This window comes from Nicotiana tabacum, chromosome 9 (genome assembly GCF_000715075.1).
Source record: "Nicotiana tabacum cultivar K326 chromosome 9, ASM71507v2, whole genome shotgun sequence".
NCBI classification, from domain to species: domain Eukaryota; kingdom Viridiplantae; phylum Streptophyta; class Magnoliopsida; order Solanales; family Solanaceae; genus Nicotiana; species Nicotiana tabacum.
In genome coordinates this window covers 101,941,257-101,954,117 of record NC_134088.1, presented here as the reverse complement: position 1 = coordinate 101,954,117, position 12,861 = coordinate 101,941,257, and the positions used below count along the sequence as shown (strand labels likewise).

Sequence of the window (12,861 nt, the reverse complement as noted above, 5' to 3'; positions counted from 1 at the left end):
AATATCCACTATGGTGGTAATATTTTTTATAATATTAAATCATTTTTAGTTATTGTAGTGGGTGATTTATTTTGTTATCAAGATTATAAATCGTAAAAATAGCACGGACTAGCCAGTTTTCGAACTGGTAATTCAAAAATAGCCAGCGTTTGCAAAGTCATTGAAAAATAGCCACTATTTTGCTGCAACACGGACCGGTCCAACATAATATACTGTAGATTGATGCACCTGTGTATGAACTTTCAGCATATTATGTTGGAACTCCAACACGCAGAAAGTTCCAACATAATATACTGGAGATTAGAGCACATGTGTATGAACTTCCAGCATATTATGCTGGACCGGTATATTGTACTGGAACTCCAGTATTATACTGGAGTTCCAGTATATTATGCTGGAGTTCCAGTATATTATATTGGAACTCCAGTATATTATGCTAGAATATTTTTCGGATTTTGAATAATATTTTTGTTCAGATTTATCTTTACATAAAAAAAGACTAAATTTTGATTACTTTTGAAACTGTGACTATTTTTCAATTACCACTTGTAAATGTGGCTATTTTTGAATTTCTCCCTTATAAATCTCACTTTATAGGGTTACCAACAGATATATAGTGTAAAGGCTTAGCGGGTCGTGACAACTCGACCCGATTCAGAGACGAACGTTTAAATTTCAGTTCCAACGGTTCCAGCTGTAAAGCCAGCAAAACGAGCAATGATTGTAAGGCCCTGTTTTAAAAAATGGTTAAAGTTCGATTACTTTTGAAACTGTGACTATTTTTCAATTACCACTTGTAAATGTGGCTATTTTTAAATTTCTCCCTTATAAATCTCACTTTATAGGGTTACCAACAGATATATAGTGTAAAAGCTTGGCGGGTCATGACAACTCGACCCGATTCAGAGACGAACATTTAAATTTCAGTTCTAACGGTTCCAACTGTAAAGCCAGCAAAACGAGCAATGATTGTAAGGCCCTGTTTTAAAAAAATAAGGCCGCTCCTGCATTTCAAGAATCCATTAGACAACCATTATTGTTCTCATTCGCACGCCATTGATTTGGCAGCAGAAACTCAAACTGAACCAGCTGAATGTTCAGATTATCGCCACGCGCACCACCTGTTTGATGAAAATCTACAGAGAGTTTCTCTGAACAATCACTTACTTTTTGAGTACTCCAGGAACAGTTTCAATGAAGAGGCTCTGAATCTCTTTGTGGGTATTCATCGTACAGGACTTTTGATTGATGGATCTAGCGTTTCTTGTATATTGAAGGTCTGTGCATGCCTGTCTGATCTAACTTTTGGTAAACAAGTGCATGCTCTCTGTATAAGATCCGGTTATTTTGACAATGTTAGTGTTGGGACTTCACTTGTTGACATGTACATGAAAATGGAGAACGCGGATGAAGGTCAGAGAGTGTTTGACGAAATGGAGGACAAGAATGTTGTGACTTGGACTTCGTTGCTTTCGGGTTATTCGTGCAATAAGCTGGTTGATAGAGCGTTACAAGTGTTTCATATGATGTTAGTTGGAGGAGTTAATCCTAATGCGTTTACTTTTGCAACAGTTCTTGGAGTTTTGGCCGATAAATGTGCAGTTGAAAAAGGAATTCAAGTGCATACTATGGTTATCAAGTGTGGTTTTGAGGTGATAACATCTGTGGGAAATTCTTTGATCAATATGTATTTGAAGTCTGGGATGGTTAGAGAGGCCACAGTTGTATTTAAAAGTATGGGAAATAGGAATGAAGTGTCTTGGAATGGCATGATTGCTGGTCTTGTGATTAATGGGCTTTATTCTGAAGCAGTTAAGTTGTTCCACATGATGAGACTTGCAGGTGTGGAACTGACGCGGTCGATCTATGTTACAGCTGTCAAATTATGTACTAACCTTAAAGAATTGGTTTTTGCTCGGCAGCTTCATGGTCGCGTAACAAAGAACGGGTTCTATTTAGACAATAATATTAGAACGGCACTCATGGTCTCTTATACTAAGTGTGGGGAAATGGATGATGCCTTCAACTTATTCTGTATGATGCACACATTCAGGAATGTGGTTTCTTGGACAGCGATGATTGGGGCGTATATGCAGAATAATAGACCAGAGCAAGCAGCAAATCTCTTTTGCCAAATGAAAAAGGATGGTATTAGACCAAACGATTTCACTTATTCAACTATTCTTGCTGCTCAACCCTCTATTTCTTTGTTCCAAGTACACGCAGAAATTATCAAAACCAAGTACGAAGGTTCACCTACTGTAGGAACTGCATTATTAGACGCTTATGTGAAAACAGGAAATATTGGTGAGGCTGCAAAAGTTTTTGAAGAGATTGATGAAAAGGACATCATTGCTTGGTCTGCTATGATATCTGGTTATGCGCAAAGAGGAGACATTCAAGGTGCTGTGAGAGTTTTCCGGCAATTATCCAAAAGTGGGGTTTGGCCAAATGAGTTTACCTTCTCCAGTGTCATCAATGCATGCACTACTTCCATGGCATCGGTGGAGCAAGGAAAACAATTTCATGCAAGCTCAATAAAATCAGGTCACAGTAATGCTTTATGTGTGAGCAGTGCCCTGGTTACTATGTACGCTAAAAGAGGGAACATAGAAAGTGCAAATGAGGTTTTCAAGAGACAGCAAGAAAGAGACTTAGTCTCATGGAACTCAATGATATCAGGATATGCACAACATGGTTATGGCAGAAAAGCTCTAAAGATATTCGAGGAAATGCGAAAAAGGAATTTAGAAATGGATAATATAACTTTCATTGGAGTTATTTCTGCCTGTACTCATGCAGGACTGCTGAATGAAGGTCAAAAGTATTTTGACATGATGGTAAACGACTTACATATTTCACCAACAATGGAGATCTACTCTTGCATGGTAGACTTGTATAGCCGAGCTGGTATGCTGGATAAAGCCATGGCTCTTATCAACGGAATGCCATTTCCTGCTGGTGCTATCGTATGGCGTACTCTTCTGGCAGCAAGCCGAGTTCACCGCAATGTAGAGCTTGGGAAACTTGCCGCAGATAATCTAATTTCCCTTCAGCCTGAGGACTCAGCTGCATATGTCCTCCTATCTAATCTCTATGCTGCAACTGGAAATTGGCAAGAAAGAGCAAAAGTAAGAAAACTAATGGATGTGAGAAAAGTTAAAAAGGAGATTGGTTATAGCTGGATTGAGGTTAAGAACAAGACCTACTCATTCATGGCGGGTGATGTTTCACATCCCTTATCTGACAGTATATACATGAAACTTGATGAGTTAAACGTCTGGTTGAAGGATGCAGGGTATAAGCCAGATATGAATTATGTTCTTCATGACGTGGAAGATGAACATAAAGAAGCCATTCTTTCTCGGCATAGTGAAAGGTTAGCTATTGCTTTTGGATTAATTGCCACATCTCCGGGAATTCCTATCCACATTGTGAAGAATCTCAGAGTCTGTGGTGACTGTCACACTGTTATTAAGTTAATCTCAAAGATAGAAGGAAGGGAAATTGTTGTCAGGGATTCAAATAGATTCCATCACTTTAAAGGAGGTCTATGCTCGTGTGGTGATTATTGGTGAATTGAAGCTCCTTCGAAAGAACTAAGAGATATCAGCATATCATTGTTGGTGTTTATAGAGGCAAAGGTTCCATTAGCTAATGGAGCTTTAGCTGACAGGCCTATATCCAGAGTTGCATCAATTATCAGCTTCCAGATAGTGCTATCATAATGGTTGTAATGTTCATGGATCCAACCTTTGATACTGCATTGTCAAGAGGAAGAAACAGAGACTATGCCAACTTCAGATATCTTAGGGAAGTCATGAGATTTTATTTACGGACTGAGGAGATAGCAGAGTTCTTATTTTGGCTGATCTTTCAAGAGCAGTCAACACCCTGATCGGCCTTAGAGATAACAGTCAGAAGCGTTAATTTGAGTGGAGGGGTTTTCTCCTGCAGCTACAAGAGGTGGTGCCTCTTGTCACTACCCCCAGATTCAAAGTACGTCTGCTAGTATGCTGTTCAACATGGTTTTTCTGGCCTTGATGCTCCTAAGGCTGTATTCTATAGAAAAGGTGATCTTGCAGCAACGATGCAAAGATCAACTAGCTGCTCTTTCATTTCTACTCTTCTTTATGATTATGTTCTCATTATAACCTACTGAGCATGCCAAATTCATGAAGGATCTGGAAATAAACGCGCCCAGGAAGGACCATTCAGTAATGTCTTTTAACCTGGCTGAAACCATGGAGATCTCCCTGCTACCCATATAAACCTCTTCTAGAAGATCTATATCCTCGATGCTGCTATTGATTCAGATACTGGTGAGAACCTTTAAATGTGTTTATGCCTTGCTACATTACTGAAGTTCATCTAACTGATGAGTTGATTTTTATATTGACGCAATGAGTTGAATTATCTTAGGTTTTCCCTGATTTTTTGAAACTTGACTAAATCCTCACTATTTTCTTCCTTTGTTACTGGCAACATGAAGCTTCGGACTCAATTGCTAATGAGGACGTAGCTACAAAGACGAGGGGAGAAAAATGGAATAGCAGTTGCCTAGCACATATGTGCTGGGATGCTGGTGCATATTCGCCAATCTTTTGATTCTGTTGACCTTTGTGCGTGTATACATCAGACTTGGAGAAGAGAGGTTGTGCATATGTACTGGCTTTTCGACTTGTGTGCATCTGTGGTCAACTATGTTTTCTGGAAATTGTTAGGTTTCCTTGTTTGGTGAGGATTCTTGGGGGGGGGGGGGGGGTTCTGTAAGAGAAGCTTGTAGTATGTCTAAAAGGAATCTTGGATGGAGTTTTTGAGGAGAGAACAAGGACTGAGAAAAGAATTCTTGACAAGACAAGGGTTTTAACCAGATATTCTTTTTCTTTCTACTTATTTAATTCCTAGATTCTTGATGTTCAGGAGTTCAACAATGATGTTCTTAAAGTCCTATCTTGAGCTAAATTTGTTCTAGGTTATGATGGATCTTATTATGCAACTTGGATTGTTTTGCTACCGTTCGTGATTCCTATTAATGAAGAATGAGTCGTTTATTCAGTCATGTATTTCATGATTCTAATTGACTGACCGATTAGATTGTTCAAGTAATATGATTCGTTCATGCAATATAGATATACTTATAATCCACATGCAGTCAAAGTATGATTGAGTCTTCATGCATCTGCCATATCCTAATAACCACAGTGATATAGGTTATTAGTTAAGAAATGTTTAAAAGAATGTGCGCCCACACATGTTAGATCCATTTGAAGATGAAGCTTGCACCAATCATGAGCTTGAGCACACTTGTATTTTACTTAAGAGGCATCACCTTGAAAACTTAAAAAAGGTAAGTAGGAGGTTATGAAATGACTACAAACATGACTGAAATTTAAATTTGGAGGCTGGTGATTCAGTTTAACATCGACTGGAATGTTGCAGATGAGGAACCAATTCTCACTATTTTGTTCTTTGATGGCAAGTCTTTGATGTCAGGTAAACACTTGGAAATTGTTTGATGTCTCACTATAAACAGAGCAGCAGTACTTTTTCCTTTAATATATTCCCAACCGGTAACACTCGGAAATTCTAGTTAAACTGTCACATTAATTAAGCTGATCACAAGAAAAGAGAGGTTACTAACTTTTGCACTATTCATTGTCACCATTCAACCAGCAGGTTTGGCATTTCCGGAGAAGCTACAATATAAAAGAATGGGAGCAAGTGCTGACAATTTGTGAATAAAGTGATTGCAATTAGAATTGTAAAAGGCATACAACCAAAGATTCTTGCAATGTTGTCTTGACAATGATAGATACATGCAAAGCTAAAACTAACACAATTCCTAAAAGGGTAAAGAATGTCAACATCCCGTTTGAAGAGCCTATGATGAATATCGCAAATTTTTCATACAAGAAGCAGAGAATACAAATCATGGCAACTCCAGGTATAGCAGTTACCAGTGATGAATCAATTTCTTCAACCTTCTTCTCCAAACTCCTTTGTGAATCTGTCATGCACTTCAAGGTCAGATTTACTCACTGTTGGTCTTTGACGTGCGAGAACCTTGTCAAAGTCTGTCTTTGTAATGGGTGGCGGGATTATCTGCAAAGGCATTAAACAGCAAGCTGTTTTAACTAGTCCATCCAGTTAGAAGGACAACTTATCCAAACCCATATCATACTAAAATATCAGGTGATATCGGCTACCCTTTCTTTTGGGTAATCTAGCCATTCAGGATAGAAACTTATGAAGATGTAGTTCAGTAACTGCTCCATCTCTTTTGTATGTAGTTCAACATACGTGTATGATGCGTAAACCTTATCAAAATATACAGTAGAATCACACTTAATTACTGAATGACTCAAGGAAGTCAAGTTTCCAGGAATGTGCAACTATTGACCCCCAATATATCCAGCTAAAACCCATATAAGCACAAGATACAGTTTAGCGGCCAAGTGAAAAATTAATTATCGTAGCGATCTCAAACTATAGATGTATCCAGAGTACCTGGGATGCAAGTCCTTTAGCAGCAAGCTCCTGCATAGTTGTCTGCACAGCACCCGGTTGCTTTGGTCCACATGGCACCCAGGTACCATTAGAAGTCTGAGTAAAGAACATAGCATCTTGCGTTTTACGTACAGGTTCAAATAGCACGTCCTTGACCTGTCCAGGAAGAGCAAGTATACATACATTAGCAGAACATAGAGGAATTGCACCCTTGTTTTCCTTCATTGTTTACCAGGCGGGATTGGAGTTGGAGAAAAGATTTCTTCCCAAACTACAAACTGGCAACGGACATGTCAGACGTACTACATAAAGTCAAACTCATTAGGCTCCAGACTTACGCAAACGGAAATATCTGAACCAGAAAACCCCTCTGTCTTACGGGCCAGGTCTTCAAAGTCACTCTCGCTCAAGTTATGGGGGGTATCGCCTAAGTGAACCTGCAAGGTGTGACAAGCCAAACTAAATAACCTAAAGTTCTGACAAGAGTAATAGCAGTATATATTTCATGAACTTCACTTTCCGAGAAAAATAACAGAACAGGATTTACTTTGAACATGTGTTGCCGTGCCTTCAGATCTGGGAGAGGAATGTAGATACGCTTATCAAATCTTCGCCGTATAGCCTGTAGAGAACAATATCTGTCAGCAAAAGACTTCTATGATATGCTACTTTATACCGCAGATCATTCTATACCTGATCTAGGGCATAGGGTGTATTTGTTGCTGCAAGTACAAGAACTTTATCATCATTGTGTCCAACACCCTGAAAATACAAATTGAATAAGAAAAAGGCGTATTTAGCCAGGGGGATTTCTCTTCCTCTTTTCTTTCTGATGGGGGAAGGGGTGGTTATGAGAGATCAAAGAATCACACCATAGCCACGATAAATCAATTACCTGCATCTGCACAAGGAGTTCTGTTTTAATACGTCGGGAAGCTTCACTCTCATTTCCTTCTCCTCGCTGTCCACACAGGGAATCGATTTCATCAACGAATATAATGGAAGGAGCACTTTCACGAGCCATTTGGAAAAGGTTTGAAACTAGCTTCTCACTTTCACCCATCCACTTGGATACAAGGTCTGATGATGAGACACTGCATGAAAATAGCAGTTGGCACTCGCCAACTTTATGGCCTAAGTTCTTGAAAATGGCACGACAATATTCATGCAAGCAACTCATGTTTATATACATTCATCTAGATCGTTATATGCAAGTTTAAAAGAGAAATCCATAGTGCAGTTGGAAGATTTATTACCAGCGGAAACTGCAGATATTTCAGAGTACTTGCAGGTAGGGTCATTAAATAAATCAGGCATCTTACATTGCCAGCATATTATGGCAGCAGAGCGCCTCAAATTTTCAGGGAAGTAGTCATTATACATCTTATTTTTTGCTTTCAGAAAAACATCAAACCAATAACTTCAAATGCTATAGCATGGTTTTCCCTATACCAAAAATGCAAGGCATCCATATGACCTCGGCAGGGCAACTTTTTCTTTTGGTTTGGGGGGAGGGGGGGGGGGATTAGCTATTAAAGCATAGCTTCTATGAAGCAAAAGCTCTAAACGTTGACCTCAACCGGAAGTTACTTTGCGACAAACAAAGCTGATGGATCGAGCTCATATAACCCTACTAAAATTTATTATTGTAAGTTTGAAACTTTTTATTAAAATGACTGCAATCACAACCAAGGCCTTAGCTGAAAGCTCAATTTGACTCTTCTCTACATCAAAATAGTACAAATATACTGGTCTGATCTTAACATTTATGGGTTTGCAGCACGTACATTGGCAGAGTTATCCGAATTTCCCACAAACAGGAGAACTCTGAGATCATTCCATCAGGTGGTTAAAACCACATACCAGTTGAGAAGCTGAACCATAAAACCCAAAATGACAGGCTTATTGGTCATCCCCACATGCTATACTATAGTCTTCACATCCTGAATACTTCCTAAAATGCACATCTAGGCAAAGTCATTGATATAATGACGGAGGCTGGATGCACTCCTTCATTTGGGCGGCTGTTAAATTGGTATCAAAAGAAAACATTCAACACTCTCGAATACAAGAGTATATATATCAACCAATTCCAACATTACATTCTGCCCTAGATGTATAGATCTGCAAGTGGCACACCACTGAGGCGGATGATCCAGATATGACATCTTTAGAGGAAAAGAAACTCATAAAAAAAAGAATCATAAATCCTTAACAGAAGTAGAGCCAACGTAAATACTATAATTTATGAGCACAAAAGCATCTCCCACGATAAACAAGGAGAAAGATCTGTCTTGAGCATATAAACGTTCTGAGCGTCTTGAGCATATAAAGAGGCTTAGATCGGTCAACTCTGAGCAAAGACACAAGCCATCCCACCAACTCCAAGTAAAAAACACAGTCAATGTAAAAGTCTAGGCTTGGATAATAAACCACATTCTGTAATTAGTAACTGAGCCCTTCACATTCATTACTACTTCACTTCGGATTCTTTTAAATCAGGCACCAAATTATATGAAAGCAACAATTATGAGAAGAAGAAAAAAAAAAAAAAAAAATTTGAGAAACAAAGGCCATAAAAACCATACAGGAAATAAAAGAAAAAACCTAACAAACAAATGGCAGCAATCAGTTGCATCTTCACCCCCGACTTCTTCTACGTGTTGGTATTCCATAATTTTTCCTTTATAATCTTAAGGCTTGCTAAGCAGATTCTCATTTTGCTCAAGTTCTTTTCTACTAATGAGGATATGATGTACAAAATTTGCAATATAGAAAACAGCCCTTGGTTTTTTCCTAAAACAAATTGCAGTAAATCAGGAAATATCTGAAGTTGATAGCTCCAAGTGCAGCAAAATGGACGAACATTATAAACAAAAACAATTGCTTAGGAAGACAAATACCTAAAAAAAGTGGATTCTGCTTCAGTAGCAACAGCTTTGGCCAAGTAAGACTTTCCTGTCCCGGGAGGACCATATAGAAGAAAAGCTCTCCATGGCCGCCTCTTGCCTGAAGGGACATGAGAAAGAGAAAACAACACGCAAATTATGATGATTAGGTGATGCACCCGTAGCAAAACTACTCAACCATCTCTAACGTACCACAAAAAGAAAACGAACATAATTACTCACAATTTCCCTGCCTTAATGATTTTTATCCCACCATTACTTTTTTGGATGAGCTGTAACATGAATCCTCAGAGCAACTATAAAGCAAAACTTTAAAATATGGGATTCGCAGTTCATCTCTCATACTCCAAGCTATTACACGGTCAAATTGATGATACCTATCAAGCTTCCATGTCCAAAGCATTTAGAGAGTACAACAAATAGCTCATCCACAAAATCACTAATCCACAGGCAAAACTGGCACTTTGTGATCCTCAAATTGAAAGGGTTTAAAATGTACAATAGGTAAACAGTCAAACTTACTTCTTCCATTGGTAGTTAACAACTAGGAACTAGTGGAACCCATGTAACCCCAATTTTGACATAAGTTAAAAGCATTGTTACTTATGTGGAGAGGAGGCAGAAACAATTAGTCATCTCTTTTTGCATTGCAAGTTGACTGTACAATTATGGAGAATTTTCATCAACTTAAGGGGAATTTATGGGCAATGCCAGGAAGAATACTTGAAGTTCTACCTTGCTGGAATAAAGAGGGTAATCTTTCTAGACATAAAGAGAGATGGAGAATTGTCCCAACCTGCATATGGTGGACAATCTGGGAAGAGAGAAATCAGAGATGCTTTGAAGACAAGTTCAGTAACATCCAGAAGATGAAGATGAAATGTCTAGCTCTTTTCTATTTTTGGAGTAAAGGAAAGTTTTTGGAGGATCATGAATCCATTTTTGATGTTCTAGAATCCTTGTGAGAAGACCAAGGATTATAAGTGTTTTGACTCTCTTTTGTAATTATGGGTGACTTCACAATTTTAGTGAAGTCTATATACTAATATACAAATATGTTACCTTCTCAAAAAAAAATCTTTCTAAAATCAAGACTTCTCTTCCCAGAATCTCAAGAGTATCCAATCATTCAATGTATAGCAATAAGGGGTAAAGGAAAAACAATAGCAGCATAAATTCGGCATAACTGATACAATGTTTGGTTTGCAATACAATACTCTGTATAACTACCTGTAATTTTCACCGCATAATAAGTACTATAATCCCTCTACTACCAATCTACGTCAAACCACGCCTAACATCTTAAAGCTACTTCCTTTACCACAAGATAATAAACCTCTCAAAACTACTTTAGAATCACAAGAAAACCATAAATCAAATCTTTACTAACAGGCAAAAACACAAATAAATCCAACAAGACCAAACACACACACACACACGCACACCTGTAAAGAACTGAGGGAACTTGACAGGCAAAATAACAGCTTCCTGCAACGCCTGTTTAGCACTTTCCAATCCAGCAACATCATTCCACTTCACATTAGGCTTCTCCCTAATAATCGCCGAATTAAGCCCAGCTCTAAGCTTATCTTTCTCAGGATCCTCCCCCCCACCATCTTCACCACCATCTTTGGGCTTAGTCTTGGGCTTAGCAACCACAGCTCCATCACCTCCATTTGAACCAGGCCCACTTCCACCACCTTCATCTAGCACGGCCCGAATCTCCTCGGCCCGGCGCAAGTACTCTGTAAACTTCTGAGTAATTGCTTCCTTAATCTTAGGGTTTTTCTCGTACTTCAAATGAGTTTTAAAGTACTCTAGAGCATTCATATATAAAGGAAATGCCTTCGCATAGTTTTCAGCATTGTCTTCTTGTACTGCTTGCCTAACGTACTCTATTGCTTGCTCTTTAAAATTGCTATACATCTTCGATCATATAGAAAACCACAATAATTTTCCAAAAGAAAGTTTATGGGTTTTGGTCAGAACTCAAAAGGGTATCTGAAAAAAAAAAATGATTTTGAAATTGGAACCCTAAAAGTTGGGATCTTTTTTTGATTTGATCAGAGCTGAGAACAGTGTTTGAGTAATTGATCTTTTTGTAATTTCTGAAGTTTTTGAGCATTTTTTCCTTTTTTTGTGTTTAAAGAAAGATTAGAGATAGAAGGTAATAGGAAAATGGATTATGGAAGAAGAAAACATTTTTGAAAGAATCCAAAATTCAGAGTTTGAACGTTGAATTATAGCAGAGTGGGTTTGGGTTCTTATTCGGGGAAAAGTTTATGGGAAGTACGCGTGAGACTCACGTGCGTGTTAAGGAAACAATAACTTTATTTATTGCGGTATGGCATCGTAAAATTTTGAAAATTATTGGAATCACTTCGAGCTTTTTTGGTAACATTTGAAACCATATTCGTATTTGTTACTAGAAAAGTTAAAGAGAAAACAATTAAAGAAGTAAGTACATATTTAGAAAAGGCTTTTGAGTTTTGAGGTTTTTTAGTTTGAGAATTTACTATGGGTTAACTTTTGAATATTTAAGTAGGTCAAACTCATAAATGGCCCCTTTAAATTGACTCCGTTTTTTATTTTGGCACCTCTACTCAGACCTTTTTCATTTTGACGCTTCAACCCCTTATCTCATGTGTCATTTAAACACAAAACACTAACATGTGCTTTAACTTAGGCGCGTGTTCATAACCGCTGCCCACATGTAAAGTTAACGAATTACTTTCTGCCACTTGGGTTAATTATCCACGTAACTCCCTACCGGAAATATGATCTTGTACCATATAAATAACTCGCCCCCGTGAAAATAACCCGCACCCACTTAAGTAAAATAACCCACACCCACTTAATTTTCCATATGCACACATCGTCTCTCTCACCCCGCTAAACCAAAATCCCAAGCCCTAGGAGATGAAACCATGGATTCTCAGTCATTGTCCGTTCATTTGAAGGCTAGATAATCCAAAATTCGTCCGAAATTTCATCTGTACTACATTGCATTCAGTTTTTGTTTGGATCGATTCTTACAGTGGACCTTCATTGTTTGCTTTACATATCACTAGTGTTCTAGTTCGTGCTTTACAATACTGGCAAGTGTCGATTTACCTATTTTAATAGTGTATTTATAGTATATTTTGGGTTTTGTTGTTACGATGGTATTTTTGAAATTTCAGATGGAAAATTACGGTTTTCATTTGTGAATCCTCTGACGTGTGTCTTTCTTTTGCCTTTTTTCTTCTTATTGTAGGGTAAAATCGAAGACATGTCAGAAATATATTCTTTTCCGTTTTCATCACGGTGGAGTTTTTACCGAAGCTCCTGTCGCCAAATACATTTGTGAGGTAAAAGAGTTTCATATAGATAAGGACTATTTATCCTTGTTTGAGCTTGAGGGTATGTTTATGTTAAGGGTTTTTATGTATTTAATTCTAGG

The 12,861-nt window shown here is 38.0% G+C and overlaps 2 protein-coding genes across 4 annotated transcripts; one reads left to right on the top strand and one right to left on the bottom strand.

Annotated features, from left to right (window-relative positions):
- The first annotated feature begins 734 nt into the window (after positions 1-734).
- LOC107796089 (pentatricopeptide repeat-containing protein At2g27610-like) lies at positions 735-4,749 on the top strand. 3 transcript variants are annotated; one of them, XM_016618818.2, is made up of 3 exons: positions 735-3,999; positions 4,182-4,322; positions 4,493-4,749. In XM_016618818.2, exon 1 carries the CDS (start codon positions 966-968, stop codon positions 3,576-3,578), a length of 2,613 nt encoding a protein of 870 aa, XP_016474304.1. In that variant the 5' UTR covers positions 735-965; the 3' UTR covers positions 3,579-3,999; positions 4,182-4,322; positions 4,493-4,749. The 3 variants fall into 3 exon arrangements, with proteins under 3 accessions (XP_016474304.1, XP_075078060.1, XP_075078059.1); XM_075221959.1 differs by having other exon boundaries at positions 735-4,073; XM_075221958.1 differs by having other exon boundaries at positions 735-4,322.
- Positions 4,750-5,734: 985 nt separating this feature from the next.
- On the bottom strand, positions 5,735-11,668 carry LOC107796088 (protein SUPPRESSOR OF K(+) TRANSPORT GROWTH DEFECT 1). Its single transcript, XM_016618815.2, has 8 exons — positions 10,865-11,668; positions 9,414-9,519; positions 7,406-7,604; positions 7,204-7,272; positions 7,058-7,132; positions 6,849-6,947; positions 6,511-6,666; positions 5,735-6,105 (listed from the first exon to the last, which is right to left on the bottom strand). Exons 1-8 carry the CDS (start codon positions 11,343-11,345, stop codon positions 5,980-5,982), a joined length of 1,311 nt encoding a protein of 436 aa, XP_016474301.1. The 5' UTR covers positions 11,346-11,668; the 3' UTR covers positions 5,735-5,979.
- Between the last annotated feature and the right edge of the window lie 1,193 nt (positions 11,669-12,861).

Coding starts and splice junctions, on each gene's coding strand:
- LOC107796089 (XM_016618818.2), top strand. CDS start 966: ATGATTGTAAGGCCCTGTTTTAAAAAAATAAGGCCGCTCCTGCATTTC.
- LOC107796088 (XM_016618815.2), bottom strand. CDS start 11,345: ATGTATAGCAATTTTAAAGAGCAAGCAATAGAGTACGTTAGGCAAGCA. Junction 7,133..7,203: donor CACCCTATGCCCTAGATCAG/GTATAGAATGAT, acceptor TGTTCTCTACAG/GCTATACGGCGAAGATTTGA. Junction 6,106..6,510: donor CTAAAGGACTTGCATCCCAG/GTACTCTGGATA, acceptor ATGCCTTTGCAG/ATAATCCCGCCACCCATTAC.